Source organism: Seriola lalandi, unplaced genomic scaffold (assembly GCF_002814215.2).
Source record: "Seriola lalandi dorsalis isolate HSWRI2012SDOR001 ecotype SW California unplaced genomic scaffold, Sedor1 jcf7180002054672, whole genome shotgun sequence".
In the NCBI taxonomy this organism is placed as follows: Eukaryota; Metazoa; Chordata; class Actinopteri; order Carangiformes; family Carangidae; genus Seriola; species Seriola lalandi.
The window spans coordinates 2,223,920-2,245,621 of NW_019525225.1; the positions used below are offsets into that span (position 1 = coordinate 2,223,920).

The 21,702-nt window shown below is 40.0% G+C and overlaps 1 protein-coding gene across 3 annotated transcripts in view; it reads left to right on the forward strand.

The window, feature by feature from the left end:
* The window catches only part of dlg4a (discs, large homolog 4a (Drosophila)), a 73,802-nt gene extending 56,171 nt beyond the window's left edge, over positions 1-17,631 (forward strand). For all 3 annotated transcript variants that reach the window (XM_023421533.2, XM_023421531.2, XM_087178029.1), the window contains 19 exons: positions 865-918; positions 1,823-1,873; positions 2,090-2,214; positions 3,653-3,822; positions 3,988-4,124; positions 5,253-5,397; positions 5,922-6,057; positions 6,281-6,437; positions 6,554-6,656; positions 7,258-7,372; positions 10,521-10,697; positions 11,035-11,077; positions 11,168-11,198; positions 11,775-11,822; positions 11,937-12,038; positions 12,232-12,404; positions 12,702-12,814; positions 12,918-13,009; positions 13,911-17,631. In XM_023421533.2, the coding sequence (XP_023277301.1) occupies positions 865-918; positions 1,823-1,873; positions 2,090-2,214; positions 3,653-3,822; positions 3,988-4,124; positions 5,253-5,397; positions 5,922-6,057; positions 6,281-6,437; positions 6,554-6,656; positions 7,258-7,372; positions 10,521-10,697; positions 11,035-11,077; positions 11,168-11,198; positions 11,775-11,822; positions 11,937-12,038; positions 12,232-12,404; positions 12,702-12,814; positions 12,918-13,009; positions 13,911-14,017 (2,079 nt within the window). In that variant the 3' untranslated portion in view covers positions 14,018-17,631. The remainder of the gene's footprint in view (positions 1-864; positions 919-1,822; positions 1,874-2,089; positions 2,215-3,652; positions 3,823-3,987; positions 4,125-5,252; positions 5,398-5,921; positions 6,058-6,280; positions 6,438-6,553; positions 6,657-7,257; positions 7,373-10,520; positions 10,698-11,034; positions 11,078-11,167; positions 11,199-11,774; positions 11,823-11,936; positions 12,039-12,231; positions 12,405-12,701; positions 12,815-12,917; positions 13,010-13,910) is intronic.
* The last annotated feature ends 4,071 nt before the right edge of the window (positions 17,632-21,702 follow it).

Genomic DNA, 21,702 nt, shown 5'->3' on the forward strand with positions numbered 1-21,702 from the left:
AGCCGGAAGAAAGAATGAAAGAAGCAGGATTAAAAGGAGAGAAATAAGGACAGTGCATAGAAGTGCTGTCACACTTCAGATGAGCTGAAAGAGAAAAGTTCCAGCAGGTAAACCCAAACCACATCAATGCCAAAAATCCCCTCCTCTCATTGACTTGCTGTCTTTTCGAGTCTTTTCCTGTATCACTTTGTTCCTGATGAATAACTTGCTGAAAAGTTGAGATTCAGTCTGGCTTTACACAGACAGTAATGGATGCAGTGTGGTTCTGGACAATTTTGAGAAGAACAACTGACCATCGAGCCAGCCGACATTATACTCATTGAGAATAATCGGACTGACTGTGCTGTCTGTCGCTGCCTTGTTACCAAGTTACTGTTTCTTCATCATTCTCCATGTGTGCTGGGAGATTGCCACCATGTGCTGTCAGCACGGCTGCACATGAATCACTGAGAGGTTTGTTTTGAAAAGACTGGTGGGCGGGAGGCGGATGCCCATGTCCACAGGATTCACTTGATAGCCATTTACAGAATCAGTAATACAAGCCATACTGTAATTCAACCAGTACCTAAGACAAACCCAAGACCGAGAGTTTGGAAAAATCATGGGGGCAAGCATGAATTATTTCTGTGTCCATCATGGGTGGATAGTAACAAATGGCTTTTGAGCAGTGCTCTCCATCCTTTAGCAGAGTGACAACCATAGCAGAGTGAGAATAGTGTTATCACAGCTAAGAGCTAAAATGGCCATCAGTCTTGGCTGTGACTGTAGGTTTCAGGGATATACTGAGAGCTCATCCAGGAGCTGCGTCATCTTTGAGTTTCTGCCATTATTTCTTAATAATGTTTCTTCTCTCTCTACCTCCAGGGAAATACTCCTCCAGTGGTGGTGAACACTGACACGCTCGATGGCTCCCCATATGTAAGGATTATGTTTAATCTTCACTTTACTGTATTATTATGTTAGGCTCAACCACATGACTAACTTAACTGCCTCCATATTCAGTCTGTATTATCAGTAATTCCATTCCTTCCCCAGCATCCAGGTAGGTTTTGCTCATTGTTTTAATCTGAATGATAACAGTAATTAATTTTACTCCTTTTTTAATTAAAATAAGGTTTCTCTGTTTGATACACATTTGACAGAACAGAAACATTACTTAATTTGATTCAAAGTTCTTTAATGAAGCTGTTTCGAAATGAAAGCAGTGAACATATTATCATGAGTTGTAAGGGATTAGAGAAGGAGGCTTCTCAAAGAAAAGCCTGCCATCACAGACCAGTATTTCTGCACCACTACAGCACTAAGAAAAGTTGTTTCTAGGTCAGACACCAAAACAGTAAAGTCTGAAGTTCTTTAAATTCACTCTTCCTCAGGGACTTGCTTAATTGCAGGGGTAAAGCTGATGTGTAGCTAAGTTGTTCAGCCAGAAGGTGAATTAGACTGAAAGAATAGTGCTGCTATTATCAACCAGGTACCACACTGGTCCACACATAAAGTATGTCAAAGAGGAGCAAAACCATTTTGGATAAAGCGTAGTGGACAGAACATCTGGTCAAGGGATGCTATAATTAACTTTTGATGATGATGCTGCTGTGTTCAGGAGCTGATGGGAAAATCCCTCATCCAGGACTTCCGAGTCAGTTAATGAATGGCAACAAATGAAGCCCACAGGGCAACTGCTGAACCAACATAAGCTGACTTTGGGATTTAGACTCTAAGTTTTGCTTATACTTCATTTGCACAGCAGTTAACTTGTATAATATTATAAATAATTGTAAAAAATCTCTACTTGACACTGTGAACTAACATTCCTTTCTGGCAGGTAAATGGGACAGAAGGGGAAATCGAATATGAAGAGATCACACTGGAGAGAGTGAGTCTGAGAAAACGATCTTTTTAATTCGATCTTAAACATATTTACAGCTTATGTATCACTCGTCTGCAGAGCTACCATAACGATTATTAGTGGCTTTAGTCTTGATAGTGGAAAGGACAAATGATAGATCCTACTACACATCATTGTTCCGGTTAAATACTCCTGATATAATTTATAATCACTGTGTGTGTTTGCTTGTATTTGATACTGCAGGGCAACTCAGGCCTAGGCTTCAGCATTGCGGGGGGAACAGACAATCCCCATGTGGGCGACGACCCCAGCATCTTCATCACCAAAATCATACCTGGAGGAGCCGCAGCTCAGGATGGACGGCTTAGGTAAAACCATACAGACTAAGTTATGTAAGATATATGATATTCAGAAGTCAAAAGACGATGGGCAGACCAGGCTAGGCCAATTCGGGTTTCAGATGAGTGAAATGCTGCTCTACTGCCTCCATTCGCCCTCCCTTCTCTCCCCACCTTCCTGCACACTTGCTTTTTACTGAATCCACTGATAATGACAACAAGGCTCTTTTATACCAGCAAACTTAAGTGAGAAGAAACAACCTAAGTAGAACCTCACCTCTTAAGTCCAAAATATTGCATCACAGTACAGCATTGACTGTCATCACAGTTACATCGGAGAGGACATGTCAGTTCTCATTGCTTCAACCAAACTTATATCTTCTACTACATTTTATATGTCTTTCAACAAGATCAACATGATCGATGATCTTAAAAAGTGTAGCATTAAAGTAATTAAACTGTGGTAAATGACTCATTCTAAAAGGAGCCCATTACAAGAATGTTTAACCATATCACATTTGTTTTCTCACTTTTATCAGAAGATATAATGCAGTTGGCCTTTTTGAATAAAAAAGTGCATTTTATGAGCCATTTTCCCAATTACACTGCAATAAAGAAGACATGTACAGAGGCGTCCTTCTCATCCTCCTCTTTACAGTTGACCATTAAATGTCCATCTGGAATGACTTCAGTATTTAAAGCGAGCCTGGAGGAAATGCTCATATTTGCCTGAATGCAGATAATTCTTTCACATTCAAAGACTTCAGTGGCCACTATGATTTATTTGGAATTGTTATTTATACTTTAATAAAGGTTGGTGTTAAATAAAAAATATAAATACAATATTGCCTCACAAACAGTTCAGACAGTCAGTGTAAAATTCTTTGGACAAAGATGTCAGCAGCCATTGGTTCCCTTTGGAGTTGGCTTCGGTGATATATCTCAGCGGTTAAACCTCTTGCAGGCCTCAGGAATATTTCAGTCTTAAAAAATGTTACACAGTATAATTTGCATGGCCATAAAATCAATTTTAAACACATGAATAGAATAGTGATAAGTGGAGTTTTTAGGCCCTTAGAGGAAGAGTGTGTACTTCTCAAAATAGCTCTTTCATCAGAATCTTGTTTCTCTTCTGCACACAGTCTGTCACTTACACTTCACATATCAACTCCTCATAATTTTCAAGAAAGGTTAATACAAAGAGAGATATACTGCAGCCAACCCTTGCACTAGATCAACAGCAAAACGGTTTGTACCCTCTTTACCAATGGATACTGAGGACTGGGGAAAAAAGCCAGATGTCTGTGGTGAAACCAGATCCCCAACACAGCAATAGTTGAAGACTGACTGCTCCTGACTTTGTCTGGTGGAGGATTACAGACAATTTCTTCACCAAAACAAAAACTCATCCGGTATTTTCACTCTCCCTCCCACTGTCTCTCTGTCTATTGCTCTCTGCATTTTTTAGTGTGAACGACTGCATCTTATTTGTGAATGATGTTGATGTGAGGGAGGTGACACACAGCCAAGCTGTGGAAGCTCTTAAGGAGGCAGGTGCTATCGTCCGCCTCTACGTTCTCCGCAGAAAACCAGCAGCTGAGAAAGTCACTGAAATCAAACTCATCAAAGGGCCTAAAGGTATGTGGAAGTGTGGACTGGTGTATAGCATCAATGCTTTTGTGTGGGCTTAAGGATGCTTTATACCCAGCTAAGCTGTGCCCTCTGGATTTAGCAAATCTGCTCTGTGTTAACCCATACCTCCTTTGCTCACTCTCTGCCTCTCTCCTCACTTCCTTTTCTCAGGATTGGGTTTCAGCATTGCTGGAGGGGTGGGAAACCAGCACATACCAGGAGATAACAGTATCTACGTCACCAAGATCATTGAAGGAGGGGCGGCTCATAAAGATGGGCGTCTGCAGATCGGGGACAAGATCTTAGCGGTCAGTCACTCATATGTAATCACTACTAGCATGCCCACACACAAACACATGACTAACAGCCTCACGCTCTCAGCTCTAAGCACAAGGACACATATTCACACATGCACACTCACACATTTGTGTGTATTAGCAGCACTGACGTATCAAGAGCCAGGATAGATTACAGTTGTTATGCTCATGGCCTGAATTTACTTTTATTAATATGTGAATAGATGTGTAGGATGAAATAAATGTTAAACAGTTGTACTGCCACAATGAACCACAGGCAGCATCACTGCCCTCTGCTGGAGGACAGGGAGACTGTAACGTAGCAGCTGTTGGCAAGCTCAACACCAGCAACTTCAAAATGGTGCTTGGTTTTTACTAAATGGTGTCTGAGCCTAAGCTTTACCTCTAAATGGGATATGGAAACATGCTTCCGCTCACTATTAATCTGTTTAAAAATACAATTACAATCAATGACTTAATTATTTTATAAGCTATAATGCTCTTTTTTTGTAACCTTAACACACAGCGCTGGTGAAGGGTAGTTGCATATTAGGGGCCTCCACCCCAGAGGGGAATAAGAGAGGGAAAGACCATAGTGGACCATATAACATTTTTTGATATATTTTTTAGTTTAGCTTGTCTTTACAAGAAACCACCAGCTCAATGTTTACAGCAGATGTATTGGATTACAGTAGTAAATAGTGTTTAATGGTGATTTGGACTGTGATACTGTATTTTGGGTATATGTCTAATCCATTTAACACGTTGCAATTTCTTTTGTAGTTTCTATAGTAAGGGAATGTAAACATTTAGCAGTTAATTTTACAGTATACCAACTTGGGTAGTAATTAAACTTAGGTCTACACTGACAAATTAGTTGAAGTTTATGTCTTATAGCATTAAAATGTAAATGTTTTTGTGCCTCTTGCACACATAGTTTGTTCATCCCTGGGATGATCTGATTGCTCTTGTTAAGAGCGACTGTCATTAATATAAAAATGTCAGTATGAGGCATCCAGTGTCTTCTCTGGTCTGAGGTGCCACAGTTCCTGGCAGCTCCTTTTCACACAGAGCTTCGTACTGCTGCATTTTGCAACTGGTGATCCTGACTGTGTTTCCCTGCTTGTCATGAACGATCAGGTGAACAGCGTGTGTCTGGAGGATGTGATGCATGAGGATGCGGTGGGGGCTCTGAAGAACACAGCCGAGGTGGTGTACCTCAGGGTGGCCAAGCCCAACAACCTGTTCCTGACCAACTCCTACAACCCTCCAGACCTCACCAGCAGTAAGCCCCTCTGCTGAGACACTGGGTTATATGGCTAGTAAAATCAGACCAGAAAACTCTGTCACCAAATGCCCTGGGTTTGAATAGAAGTATTTCCAGAAATGCACAAGTGCGGAAATTTTGATTTTTTTTCTTCAGATTTAGACTAGTTTTCAAAAGTAGAGATGGCAGAGCAGAACTTGTTATTTCTAGATGACTGTGGGACTTCTGTGAAAATGAAAAGCTGAGGTCTACAGGTTCAGGGGTGTATTATTTTCTAAGGCAAACATTTCCCTTGACCTGAATCTGCCTCTTGATTAAAGTCTGCAATAGGCTTTCATGGTACGATAACAAAAATTGTTTCATACTACACATGAAGAAAATATCACATCACACAAATGCATTCAGTTGGTGGAAAAGCCAACAGCCAGAAGTCTGAGCTGCTATTTCAGCTGAGATTGCATATCTGTGTATAGTACCCACCTGGTATATTATACCTGTTTTGTTTATGTTTTGTTTTTTTGTATGTGTGTATATTTTTCCAGCATATTCCCATATGGATACTGAACTCAGCCACCCCAACTATCTTGGGTCAGATTACCCACAAGCCCTCACTCCCACTTCACCTAGTCGGTTTTCTCCTGTTCTGCATGGCATGATGGGAGATGATGACATCCCAAGGTGAGCAATAATCTTTTAGCTATAGCCTACATTTCTCACATATATTTATTTATTAACAGTAGTTGTAGTAGTAGTAGTAGTAGTAGTAGTAGTAATAGTAGTAGTAATAGTAATAGTAATAGTAGTAGTGTTAGTGTTATTGTTTCTGTTTGAGTTTGCATTGTGCAAAGTATTATTGATAACCTGACTGTCTACATTCCTCTCTCTGCCATGTGTTTTGAAGGGAGCCTCGCAGAGTTTTGATCCACCGAGGCTCCACAGGTCTGGGATTCAACATTGTTGGAGGAGAGGATGGAGAGGGAATCTTTATCTCCTTCATCCTGGCAGGAGGGCCAGCTGATCTCAGCGGAGAGCTGCACAAGGGCGATCAGATCCTCAGCGTAAAGACACTTTTATCTTCAAAAACTTGTCACACATACATTCATGCATCCTACAATTGCACTACGTGTTTTTTTTTCAGTTGTAGCTGTTAACAGTCATACTGTGTGTGCATCAGGTGAATGGTGTTGACCTGCGTATGGCCACACACGAACAGGCAGCTGCAGCATTGAAGAACGCTGGCCAGACAGTGACCATCATCGCTCAGTACCGACCCGATGGTACAGTGGCTTTACAACCGCCATGCATAACAACACACTTTCATACCAAGACTTTCTTGTGCATACAAATTTTCAAGATATTTAGTCTGGTCTAGTCTAGTAATGAGTCTTAGTAATATCTTTTTGAATTAGCGACAAAACAATGTCAAATCAGCTAAAATAACAAATTTCTTTGTTACTTCTGACAAAGAGTGTCTGCTTGTTTGTGCTTGTTTGTTTATGAGCAGAATGTCTCAAAAACAGATTACCAAAAATAAGGTGGAAATGTAGGCAATGTGTGAATAAATAATTAATTAGTTAGTATTTTAAATTCTATTGGAAATTAAATGAAGTCTAATATCAGTTACATTTATTCAGTCATGGCTCAGGCGCTGTTAGTGCAATAACACTCTGTAGACTTCAATAACTTTACATAAAATTAAAACAGTTCTATGCAGAGATATACAAATTTTAGATTTGGGAAAAAGAGAGCACTGGTGTCAGATTGGTATGCTTAAGTTGAAGTAGCAGAATTAGTATCGAGAGAGAAAAAGCTGAACTGATGCATCGTTATTAGTTATGAAGCAAACTTTTCATGTGTGCTTTTATTTCTCTATTTCAGAGTACAGCCGTTTTGAGGCTAAAATCCATGACTTGAGGGAACAGCTGATGAACAGCAGCATGGGATCTGGGACCACGACGCTAAGAAGCAACCCAAAGAGAGGCTTCTACATCAGGTCTCACACTTTAAGTACCTTTGGTACAATATGACACGGATGAAAGAGTGGCTACAGAACAAGACTTATGGGTTAATACACCCTTTAACTTCCATATAGTGGCGGTCCATAGCCGTTGGGCAACAGTGATTGTGATACATCTCTACATTTACAGTTTTGGTTATTATAAAGAATTTTATAATTAAACATTAAAGCTTAGTTACTTTGATTGATTATGTAGAGAGTTCGCTTGTGAGGTTATGTTAATAATCTGGTTGCAAACACATTAGCTAGCTAACAATCAGTGCAGCAGGTTTAGGACCAGAGGGCTTCTCTTTTGTAGCATTGTTGTAGTAACGTTAGTCACAATATGAGCAAGACCAGCCATTCACCAAAGCGCTGTCACCTGTTGTTTTTAAATGTATAAACGAAATGCAAAACCTTTCTAAAGCTGGAATGCTGAGTTCTTAAAGTGAGAATATGATTCAGTCATCAGAGGGAATTTGATTTATAGGAAAATGTACTAACTGAACAAGTAGAATAACCTTCCACTAGCAGATTGTTAAAGAATGATATGCTCCCGTAGAAGCCTCATGACAGACGATGTTTTTAAGAAATGCTGTTTATCCCTGAATTAGCAATACAGCCCTGCAGACAAGACTAGCACCTGCACTAGTCAGAGAGGCTCTGATGTTATGCGAGTTGAAGCCAGAACAGAGAGACAGAATGGCAAAGATACAGCACTATATGAACAAGAAATCACAAAACACTACACCTACAAGGCAGAGGAACATATACAGGATGTGATTATAAATACTGACTGATCATCAGCGAGCTGTGTGAGGAGAATGGGTATATATATTCAAAATGTTTTATGAGCTAAGCAGTTCACTCCATCTTAAAAACCAATGAGTACAGTTTAATATATTTGGCCTTTTTCATGGTTTTATTTTTTTAAATAAGGTCAGGATTCGTGGCTTAGCTTAATATGCTGGTTTGATTCATGGCTTACCTTTAATATAGGGATTTTCTGAACTGTCCACAGAGAAAAATAATGCAACATTCACAAATGAGTAACTGTTTCTTTCTTAACAAACTCAAGTTAGGGCAAGCACTAGTCCAACACCAAGACAGGACTGGTTTCACAATGTCCACACCAAATGTGTATATTAATAAATACTGTATCTAGCTATCTTACACAGTCCAACAAAGACTTGAACTCACCATGTACCAAAATGTCATTCGATTGCGGCTTTACATGCGCTTTTTTAGATTCAACACATTTACTGCCAATACTAAATTTAGTGAAAATACTGACAAAATACCATTGCATTACTGTGTTTACACTATAGATTTTAATATTCACTGTACATGACCATTTTCTGAAAACCCCTTAATTATAGTTAGTTAAGTAAGTTCAGAACTGCTGTACATAAAAATATAAGCAATCACTGAGAGCAAACAAAATTATACTTTAGTTAAATCAGACAATTTTTGGTAGAAATGCCAAACTGCTGAAAAGACAGCTGCAGAGACCATCCTATACACATCTAACTTATGCAGAAATGCAAGTGAGGCAAACTCAACACTGTTTCAGCACCCTGAACAACACCACTCCACTCCAAGCATCTACAGTCAAAGAGTAATCACATCAAACCAACCAACCAACCAGCGTCACATAAAACATGGTGGGACGGTAGTAAGGGAAGCTTATGAGAAGACTGCCATAGAAAGATAAATACAATAGAAATGATGTTCGTAATAATCCAGAAAAATCCTGCTAAACCATATCACACTACACAGTGAACAAGGAATATGCGCCTTACCTTTGGAAGAACTTCCTGTGATTTCCAGTGTAAATTGATGAGTCCTCACAGGGTCAAGGTGTGCCACCAGTAACAGGACAATTCAAAGAGTCTGCTCTGGGTCTTTCATCCTGGATGTGTCAGGCAACATAGATTGTACCGACAGCAGCAGGAGCTCCAACAATGCTTCCTCGTAGCCCAGAGAGCGAAGAAGTATGCTGTTGTTGTTGTTCCACCGCCATTTGATTGTAGTTTCCCTCCAAAACACCCTCCACGACCCATAAAGCTGCTGCTGGCATGTTTGTCCAGCGTCCTCTCTGCTTCTTGTGGCTCAGTTTGATTTTTATTCAGAAGAAAACACTAGCTCCACTGATACTGACACTGCCTGTTGTTTGCGGTTGTATTAATATAATGTACCTGCCCCGACATTAACTTTATGGTTACCTCCCTTATGTTCGCTTCTGCTCATTTTACCTTATTTTTTCGTGGTCAAGGCTGTGCGAGTGGAGCACTCGTTGCAGACATTCACTGCTAACAAAATAAATAGCTCAACGGATGAAGGCTTGAAATAAAAACAACCGAAGAGCCGGTTAACTTTTCAGCGACAATTTAGCAGAATTCACGACCATGTCAGGGCTGTGTTAAGTGACAAAAACGCAGATGCAAAACGTGTAATTCCAAGATGGCGCCGAAGTGTAATTAGTCTACATCCATATGAAGAACGAAAAATGACAAGTATAAATAAGTTAATAGATGCGGAAATAAATAATTAAATACATAAATTTGATAAATACAAAAATGTTGGTGTTAAAAAAAATATAATTTCTGTATTTTTTTTACATTTATTTATTTATGCATTTCTACATTTGTTTATTTATTTATTTATGAAATTCATTTATTTATTTATGCATTTCCAGCCAGCTTGCTGTGTTAGAGGATTTTCTTCATCTTTCTGAAAAGCTTAAACATATTCCTGTGGGTTTCTCTCCATACTGTCAGCTAAATTGTTGTAGACGACTGTATTGTTGACTGTAAGAGTTTTATTCCTCTTGTTTGCCTTTTTCATCACTGAATTTAGACTTCCATGCAAAGTAACACCTGTTTGTGTATGTCAGTAATCAAACAGGGTGTTTCATTTGGTGCAGCCTTAACACAATTACATCTTCAATTTGGATATTTCTTAAAAAGGCCAGCACAATATAAACAGTATGTGATGTTTTCAAACTGCCTGGAAATGTATTGCAATAAGTTATTTAAAATGCAAAATGCAAGAAAACTGTTCATAATATTGATGTTCAAGAGGTTAAATAGAATATAGAAGAGTTTTTTATGAAGTGACTGATTCAAATTCTTTCATCACTCAGGGCTCTTTTTGACTATGACAAGACTGCGGACTGTGGCTTCCTCAGTCAAGCACTGGGCTTCAGGTTTGGAGATGTGCTGCATGTGTTGGACTGCGGAGATGAGGAGTGGTGGCAGGCCCGTAAAGTCAGCCCCCAGAATGAGGCTGAAGAGGTCGGCTTCATCCCTAGCAAGCTCAGGTCAGACACACATCTCACTGTGAGTGAGTGTGGGAGGGGTGAATGACCTTTTATGGTGTTTCATCAGTTGGTAAACACGTTGATTAAACTCAATGTGTAACTGCAACTACATATCGGAGTGATTTAGCTCGATAGTGACCTAACTATGATTTATATAAAATGTTAGGAGTTGGTTAATCATTTTTTAGTTTGATTGTTCATTTTTGAACATTTGTTGGCAACAAATAAGACAAAATGAATGTGTAAAATCCATTGGAGCCATGATTATCACTCTCCCCTTTTCTCCCCTCTGTTTCCAAAAATGGAATGCTTAAATCCTTTGTCCTCATCCCTACAGGGTGGAAAGAAAAGAGTGGTCTCGTGTTAACACCAAAGAGAGGGTAAGTTCATTCAGCAGAGCTCTTTGAAAGATGCTGGTTCTCTCAGACTGTCTCCCTGTGTGTAAATCTCTGCTCTCCTTTCTGTTGCAGGACCATGGTCGAGATACTTTGAGCACTCAAGGTAATTAGTATGAAACATAAATGTGTATTGTTCCTGATTTTCAGCAGATTACAGTTAACACTATTGAGATGGGCAAGATCTTACTGTTTTATTTTCATACACTTAATGTGCATGTTCACATCCTGTAGGATACTGTTTTGTGTATCCATTACGAGATTATTCCCAATTAAAGGTGCAAGTAGCAGTATTAACTATCAGTAACTGCACACTCCTTAGCCTACCTTTATTCTACTACCTTTTATTATACTCTTTGGTGTTGCTGTCATCTTTAAATGCCTCACCATCAATTTGCGGACGTTACCCAGACTGACAAATATAAACCCAAGCAGTCTTCACATTTTCCTCCAGACTGTACTCTTCACCTCCAACACATTCATGTCTTTACTGCTCCTGATGACATCTGATGTATTAACTCCTGTATTTGAAAATACATCACGTTCATTACACATAAGTACAGACACACACACACACACACACACACACATACACACACCCACACATGCATGCATGAACCTAAATGTCAGTTTATAAAGGTAAAAAGAAATTTGGCTGGATGCTTTTTTGTTTTGTCTCCAGGGAGAGATAAACCATCACACAGTTATGAGACAGTCACCCAAGTGGAAGGTAAGGTCATAAAGAAGAAAGTCCATTTTTTTTTAAAGCCTTTTATATAAAATTGCACTTTTGTTTTGAGTTCCCTTTTCTGAATGCTCCTACTGTCTTTCTCCTCATGCTAAGTTCATTATGCGAGGCCCATCATCATTCTGGGTCCTGTGAAGGACAGGATAAATGACGACCTGTTGTCTGAGTTTCCTGATAAGTTTGGATCTTGTGTACCACGTAAGTAATTATGCTGTCAGTCATAGAAACTCTCTGGTTATAATTTGATGCCATTGCTGCCTCCTGCAGCCATTTTAGAGTGACGTCTGCGTAATGCACCCCCTCTTAGAGAATTCATTGCTTTAATATTAAGATTCTAATAAGTGGTGCGAGTGCATGCATTGCTTTTATTGTTTTGTTCTTTGCCTGTTAGACACCACGCGGCCCAAGAGGGAATATGAGGTGGATGGACGGGACTATCACTTTGTGTCTTCACGGGAACAGATGGAGAAGGACATCCAGAGCCATCGATTCATCGAGGCAGGCCAGTACAACAGTCACCTGTACGGCACCAGTGTCCAGAGTGTCCGTGAGGTGGCTGAGCAGGTGGGCAGCAACATCTTGTACTATGAAATAAGAATATGCAATAATAATATTTTATGTTTTTCTAATCCTTTATTGCAATTGGTTATAATTACTTCCATTCATTGATAAATAATCATTTGTACTATAACAATAAGAGCAGGCAAAGGAACGTTATTTAAAAGTATGATGAATTTACTGGTGATAAAAAATAACTTTAATTTCTATTGATTGAAATGTTTGATAAAAGCAATGCTCCATTTGAGAAAATTTTGACTGATAAGCCACAACCTCTCTTCCCCCGCACATGTGCACGAGCAGCAGGGGAAACACTGCATCCTGGACGTATCGGCCAACGCTGTGCGCAGACTACAAGCAGCTCAGCTTCATCCTATCGCCATCTTTGTCCGGCCCAAGTCACTGGAGAATGTCCTGTATGTAAATGCAAAAGCTCTTCATGCATTTTAATGACAGAAATTGAATATTCTGCACATCACGAACATATGTGTTACAGTAGATTGTACATGATGTTAACAGAGAGATCAACACTCGCCTGACAGAGGAGCAGGCCAGGAAAGGAATGGACCGAGCCCTCAAACTAGAACAAGACTTCCTAGAGTGTTTCTCAGGTAAGTGCACACGGGAATGATGTCCACACACAGTGACAACACAGATGCCTGGGATTTCTGGTATCCTGCAGTGTCTACACACCCTGCATACTACATACCAGTGGATTTGGATTTGGAATATGGCAGCACCAGATAATAAACGTGAGCTAATACACCTGTGTTTGCACTCCACTATATGCTTACTCATAATCCACTTGATATCATGACAACATTTTGTAAACAACGTGTGCAGACTTCAGAGGGTGAGAATATATGCGTTTCACTTTATGACTTTTTTTTTTTTTACTGTTTAAAGCCAAAAACAAAATATGCTTCATCCGCAAAGATGAACTACATATTTACATGTTCCTGATATTGCTGAATGAGTAACAAGAAATTATTGTTTCCTTGGAGGACTCAGGGATTTTTAACATTGAAGAGACACATTTAGGGCAAATCACAGCAGTTGACAGAATATGAATGTGCTCTCTACAATTTATAACAAATCATGTGCAGCTGTCATATGTGACATTCTATCAGCCACTGAAAGAATATGTGTGAGACTGAATAAATATGTGGGAGACTTTGGAGACAGACATACATAATGTAAATGCGCCTTTTCTTAACAGTGATTTCACACAATATTGATGTGCACAGATTATCAAACTGTATTCATAATGTATATTAATTGATTATTCCTCACACTGTCATGCAAACACGTTTGATAAACGTCCATCTTTTTCTGCCTCTCTTTTCCTTTCCCCCCTGATGTTTCTATTTCTCCTGCTTCCTGCTGTCTCTCTTTTCTCTCTTTTCTCTCTTTTTTCTCTCTTTTCTCTTTTATTTTGCCTCTGCCTGTGCCATTTCTTTCTCCACCCCTCGTCTTCTCTCCCTCCCTCACTCATCCTGCGTCCTGCTGTAGCTGTCGTGGAAGGGGACAGCTTTGAAGAGGTCTATCACAAAGTAAAGACAGTGATCGAGGAGCAATCAGGGCCTTACATCTGGATCCCCACTCGGGAGAGGCTGTGATGCTGCACCCGCCCAACCGCCCCTCCCTCACAACCACCAACCGACACCACCCTTCACCCTCACAGCCAAGCCAGCCTCGCCTGCGTATCTGTCCTCCAGCAAAGTCAGTGCTTAGGCAATCACTGAGAATGACACAGAGAGACAAATGCATACTAAGACAAACACAGAAACAGAGACAAACACAGGAAGTGACACAGCGAGACAAAGACTGATACCAAAAAAGAGACTCTGAGACAGATGTGAACACAGTCATGTGTAATTAAACTGAAAGAGACTGAGAGAAAAGACTTAATCAGTATTCCACTTTAATGAGGCAGGACTGAGTATTAAAGCCCTGATCACACTTAGCATTAAAATGCATCTTGGCCACAAGTAGACAGCTCTAAATACAGCTGTGACTGCACCCAAAACTGGGGATGTAAATGTCATAAACACAGTTGATTTAGCGATGCCAAACAACTTAGTGTGTAATGTGTGTTTTTTCTCTTTAGATGCAGTTGCAGCTTCTCAACAGATAAACAAATCAACTCAAATGTGAAGCGGAATCCAATCATAAGTGATTACTTGAGAGATTTCTGATGCATTTTGATGCCAGGTGTGAACTACAGTCTATGTCATCTGGATCTAGACACAGTCTGGATATACTGGCAGGGCTTGAAAGAGAGTAGAGGGTGACCCAGCAGGGATGGACCCCGAGGTAGTATTAAGACCACCTCACCCTCCCCATCCCTCGGAAGTCTCACGCCCCCACTGAACACCTCCACGCGCCTATGTCTGAGATGGAGGTGCCCCAAAAAGACACCGACCCCTCTTTTTATATGACCTCCAGGCTTTCTCTCCTCCTCCTCCTCCTGTCAGCTCTGCCTTGTTTCAGGCAGGAAAGGGGGAAGACTGAGAACAGGGGGCCCAGATCCTGCTGAGTCCCTCTTGACCAGGAGTCCTTTCATGGCAAAGAGTCCTTTTTTTCGTGAATCTCTTCTTGGTTCTGGGTGTGAACCCAGACTTACACCTCAGTGACCAAGACTGACATTTGCTCAATCACCCATGTTGAATATTGCGAGGCATTATTTAAAGGCAGTTCAAATAATTATAATGATAAAAACTCATATGCTGAATTTGTGCATGCATCCTCAAAGACAATGGAGACAGGAGACAAAAACTATGGAAAAATCTGACTAAAAAAAAAAAAGAAAGAAAAATATAAAATAAAAAGAAAGGCAAGTAGGTAGGGTGTGTTCTCCTTCGCCACCTCCTGATTGTGGAGGAGTTTTTTTAGCATGTCTCATGAAGGAAGAAGAGAAGAGAGATGAGGTCATGAGATATGGTCATGAGAGGCCAGTCCTGAAGTCCTGAGCACAGTAGATGCTCTGACATCCAGTTTAGCCTCTGCTCTCTTATACACACACACTCACGCACCAACACAGAAGCACACACACTCACTTATCCACCGACACACACACATACACATACACACACAGACACACACACACACACACACACACACACGTAGAGTTGTAACCTCAGCTGTAACCTAGCACACTCCTCTACAGGGGGACTGGCTGTTCTGACCTGCTAGTCAGAATCCAGGATGAATGTTATCTTCTAGGCACAAACAGCAGAGCTGTTAGCTTCATCGCACCACAGCCAACTCACCGATCACTCTTCCAAAAGAATCCCTCAGCCGCAGACGTACACACTGTTTCCAGTGGCCGCAGTAAAAGCCATGGCATGTGTGTGTGTCTGTGTCAGCTTGTGTGTGCGTGTATGTGTGTGTGTGTGTGTGTGTGTACGTGCGTGTGCGTCTCCTTGTGTGCGCTTTTGTGCACATCCATGTGTGGAAACTCCTCTGTGTGGGAGGAATAGGTCTTCTTTTATTCTCTCTCTTCCACTTTTTCTCTGCTTCTTTCTCCCTCTTGTGTCCACGCGAATTAAATCTAAGTCATGTTTAACAAATAAATGGCCTATATATATAAATATAAATATAAATATAAATATATATATATATATCTTTTTTATGACAATTTCTAACGGGACTAAGTCTGTAAAAATCAACATCTACAAACAATATTCCATTGATTTCTTTGGGTAATATTGCTGTTTGGTTGTTGAATTTACTCACGTTCCCATTTTATTGTTGTAAGACGCAGCAAAAAGAAATAACTGAACTGTTCCAGTCGATGTAAAGCAGACCTCACACTAGAGCTTTGAATTGACAGAATTGACATGTTCTTGTATAAGAATTGAGACACATGTACAATGCAGCTATGTGTGTGTGTGTGTGTGTGTGTGTGTGTGTGTGTGTGTGTGTGTGTGTGTGAGACCGTGTGCGTGCACCTACGTGTGTTTACTGCTTGTGTGTGCGGGTGACAAGAAGGTTTGTGTTATAAATACAATATATAAATGATACTATATGAGAACATCTATCCTTTATAACATCCACTGGTGGTTATAATGTGTAATACATAAATGGTGTGGTGTGCATATGTGTGTGTGTGCCAGAGCGAGAGAGTGAGACACGCACATGAAGATGTAGTGCAATATTGCTATGATGTTATGCAATGAAGATGGTTTTACATGTGTCTAAGATATAAAACAAAAAGAGTATTTATAAAGTTTGCACTGACGGCATTTAATGCTTCAGGTATCAGCAGGAAAAAGATGGTGAGTGGAAGCATAGGGACTTTGAGGTTTTATGAGCATGTGTTTGTATTTACTTATAATTTGTCCTGAATTATAAGAGTGATTATAAGAGTGAAGGTGGACGTATTGATGGAAGTGACCATTCATATTTATTGTTTTTTTATATTTGTTCACTTGCTTCTCTCAGCTCATGGTGGAACAGCTGAAGCCTGTGAATGACAAGTATCAATTTCTGTTTTTGGTCATGGTTTATTATTTATTTAGAACTGTCACTGGTTCCATCTCAAGTCTGTATATTTTTGTAATTTTTTTTTTTTTTCCACATTGAGAGAGCTTTTGGGTTTTGGCCAGAAATGCTGTAAATATAATAGAGATGTTGGCGTGCCGTGTGGCTTTAGATTTAGCCGTGCACACTGCTGATCCGAATCCATCAGAGCCACAGCCCAGTTTAACTGCTCAAACACAGAAACAACATCTGCACACTGCAGGTGGGCAACACACACACACACACACACACACACAGACACACACACACACACACACACACACTAACACACTAACACACAAACACACACACACACACACACACACACACATACAAACACATACACACACAAAGATATCAGCACGTCCACACATCCATTTACATTTACACATTGAGAGAATCACAGAAACAACAACACATGGCAACACATCCATGAATGGAATAATATGTTTTCAATTTCTTTATTTGAGGGTTCAATGTATTTCTTAATATCTCTCTCAGCCATCCGTATCATAGTGTGATATTCCTTATAAAATATATGAATTTTTACAGAAAAGACTGATTACAAACTTACAACAAAGTCAACTGATGCAGAAAAATATATTTAACAATGACAATATCAAGCAAAATAAAATGTTCCAGTTCAGTGAAGCGCTTGTTGTAAATTAGCTATAAAATAATAAAATGAATTTAAAAATGCTTTCTGAAACCTGACTCAGCAGCCTTGTTTTTTTGGGGTTTTTTTTGTTTCTCTGAGTTGATGATTTCATGTCTTACAGTTCCACAGGTGACGACTGCAAGTAAACAACAGTGCAACCAGGAGAGGGCGCTCACTCTCTTCAGTCTTCAGCCGCTTACACAAGCTCCTCTCAGCTGCATTTGCACATACTTGCTCTGTTTGCTGGTCGCTCCCCCACCTCTCCCCCTCACATCAGGGGAACCATTTTCTCTTTAGAAAAGCACACAACCAGGATCCTTTCATTCGATTTCATGTTATGGCATAGTGTGTGTGAACATGAAGACTGTGTGCATCCTGCGTATATCCCTGTGATTGCCTCCGACTTGCAACATATTTGTGCCGTCTGTACAGTTTGTAAAGGCACAATCTGTGATTCAGACATAAAGAGAAAGTTGATCCAACTATCCAACTACCAGAGATATAAGATCTGATTTGTTTAATGCCCAGACAACGGCATCTGATATTCTCTGGTGCTGCTTGGTTACGCTTTTCTCATATATTGTGGAGTCTGATGTATTAAGGGACACATAAATGCAGGATTAGATTTTTCTGAATTTATTTCCATTTTATGCAGTCAGAGAATTACTTACTGGTCCTTTAAATTTTTACATTAACACTGGGAAGGCCACTGATAACAACCCAACAAGCTGTAACTTATTAGACATTACTGACCCGCTGTCATTAGCAGCCTTTGCAGCCAGAACTTTATTCTCAATGCTAGAGTAAATCCCAAATTTTCCTAAGATACTAAATATGTCGAACTGAATTGTGTTTAAATGTGTATAAAATGATGCACAAAACATGTAGAATATTCCAATCTGTTTGAATGGAGCAGACTTTAAAAAAAAAAAACATGGGGTATTGGGCTTTTGTACACATCATGCAGCTTCAGTGAAGATATCTTGAACAAGCTCAGAGTGGAATGAGGTTATTTTCCCACTTTAAACCAGCTTTAGGGTAAAATAGGAAATATCTATGTTAAGGTTTTTTTTTTATAACTGAAGTAAAAAAAAAAAAAAGAATCTACTCATTCTTAACCACTTATCCTGTTCGGGGTCATGGTGAGGCTGATTGTATTTCACTCCTGAAGTTCAAAACATCAATCACCTGGTTGACCACGGCCCTATCTCTGTTCTTTTATGCCAGCTGAAAGTGATATAGAGGATCAGACAGAGAGAGGGGAGAACATCCATCAATGGTCATAAACAGGATTTAAACCTACAAACTGGTAAGGCCTTGCAGCCATCATGTTACTTCCATGCACGTGTTTCTGTTATCCTCTTGTCAGCCATTTACAATTGTATGTGCTCAAATACAACGGGGAATGTAATGCATACTCACAGACTGGAGGGTGAATGCGCAGTTGGATCCTAGAACAAGACAGACGCTTGACAGATGGATTATTGAAAAATTTGCCAAATTAATGTGGTTTCTTCAAAATTAGAACTTCAAGTTTCCTCCTAATTAAGTAAATGACTCACTGGATAAACTCCCTTTTTAATCATCAAAGTGTGTTGGAAATCTTGGAACCCAGATGTACCCACAATCCATTGCAAACATCCTGTTTTACTGCCAGTCATTTGAAACTAAGGAGGAACGAGAAATGAAAGCTCCTGAACGGAATAATTAAATCAATTAAACCAAATTTCGCTCACAAACAGAGAAATGAAAAAGCTAACGGAGTAAAATTAGCAGGATAATTGTCAAACAGTTCAATCTCACAACACATGGAGGGATGAAGATGATAGTCATTACACATTGCGAGTCAGTCCCAGTACTGTATCACCAGCGACTGTTCACAGCCTGTTTCACAAAAGGCTGATGGTGGAGTAATACCTCTTTATGCCTGCTGCTGGGGTCCAGAGCTGCAGTGACAGGGTGGGATTTGGATGAAAGAACAGCTGACATGTGTGTCTTGTGAGTGTTGGAGAGAGGACTCAACTGAGAATTATCTCAAAGCATTCAAAGAAGCCTGAGAACTGCTCACATACTTCTGCATGGGAAACCAGTGAAGTATTTCAGTGCAACACAACATGCCGTATTATCAGCGGACCCGAAGGCTCACCAGCTGAGGTGTTTCAAGCATCAGCTGTCCCCGAATGTTCACATCTAGGCCTGACGCCTTCAAGATCACATTTAAGTGCTGGGGCCTTCAGAAATGAGTGGTGGTACATTGGGAAAGTTTTCAGGAAATAGGTCCACATACATTTTAATTCATTACATTTACAAAAAAATCTCTATACCTTTCCGTTAGGTGAGCTATCAGATGGCTGTATCCTTCCACACAGATTTAATTGTTTGGTCAAAGTAATCCTATGATTACCCAGCAAGCATGTTGATATCAAGGAGTTTCAAAAATAGCAGCAGATATTGTCAGACTTTACCAAGACATTTCAATCAGTCTACCAAGGACTTTGGCTCCACACAGGAGGTTGTCAGCATCATTTGTTACCTTCATTACAACATGACAGCTGTAGCCTGGAGTAGAGGATCAAACACAGATCCATTCCATGTTCATATTTTATTATTCATTTCAGCCTGCTGTGTCTATTCGCAAATTCTTCATCCCCTCATTTCGCTCTTCCACCCATGTGGTCCTAGCTGGAATGCATCAAGCTGTTTGTGTAGGACAGCTCAAGTTTACCTCTTCTGTTTATATCTTGCGGTGTGTTAGTAAATCTAGATGATGTCACTTTGGCCACTTCACTGCTCTCTTTGTCCACATATCTCACAGACTGCATCAAGATTAGATAATGTATCTTCAGACTGGTGCACAGCAGGGTGTGGTGCAGGGTTTTGCCTTTAAGATGCTGCTTTATGCTTGTTTCAAAGGAGCTGCCTTCTTAAGTTTATACACCAAGATAATAAAGACTCCTGTGGTTTTTGTGCCAGGGCTCTCAGATTGATACTGGATTAGACCTAATGGATGAATGCAGCCAGCCCTACCACAAAACATATTTCTTCACTAAAAAAAGGTGAGAATGAAAGAAGTGGATTGTGAGTGTTTTGGCATATTTATTTCTGTGGAAAAATGTCAACTCAATGCCCATTCCACTCATCAAAACATGGCATGCTGGCTTCAAAGGAATGTTACCTTCAGCAGGTAATATTTAACAACCTTGAAATTAATTGAAAATGACAAAGATTTTGATATTGCACTGTTTCACCAAGCAATGGTGTGACAGCGATATTAAAATGCAGCCTTGTGGTGTCATTTCGTAAGCTGCAAGGGCAGAGCTTAACCGATGAAGGCTTATAATGTCACCAAGGCCACATGCACACTTTCATTTTGTAGCAGCAATGATAACGTATGATCCCGAAATTAGAATGATGGCACACAGGAATACGCTAGTGTTAGAATTTTTAAATGGTTTGGCTAATATACAAAACACCAAACAGAATTTGAAGGAATAGTTAACTACTAAACAGAGAGGTGATGCTGGAAAAGAAGAGATCCTGTCAACATTCAGACTTTGGAGGACATTGGAGTCAGTGCTCCTGTTCTGTCTGTGTGTAAAAGTGACAGAACAGAAGCAAAAATGAAAATAAAAAATCCAGTGATTTTGTAATGAGTCAAGAAAAGAGCTCCTGAATAAACCGTAAAATTCTTTTTAGCGGTTTAGCTGTTTGCACGCCTTGTGCCATTGCAGCTTGTTATTGTTATTATGGGTCCATTGTTTTACTACATTTAAGGAGCCACCTTTTAATGTAATATGTAAAAAAAGAATAGATGGACCAACTCTCAGGTAGAAGAGGGTGGGCCTGTGGTTTCAGGGTAACTGGTGGTTTCATCTCTGGCTCAAAAAGGTGCCCTTTAGCAGAACACTCAGCACCACACTGCTTACAAAAGCAGTGCTAAGAGGTAAAAAAAAAACTCCAGCAACACTTGTCTTAAAAGAAGAACTTTATTTGACCAACGTGTTTCGGCTTGTGGCCTTTATCAGGGTCATCTTAAACCATCATACCTATCTTATTTTGTGACCTGTTTTATGATGACCCTGATGAAGGCCACAAGCCGAAACACATTGGTCAAATAAAGTG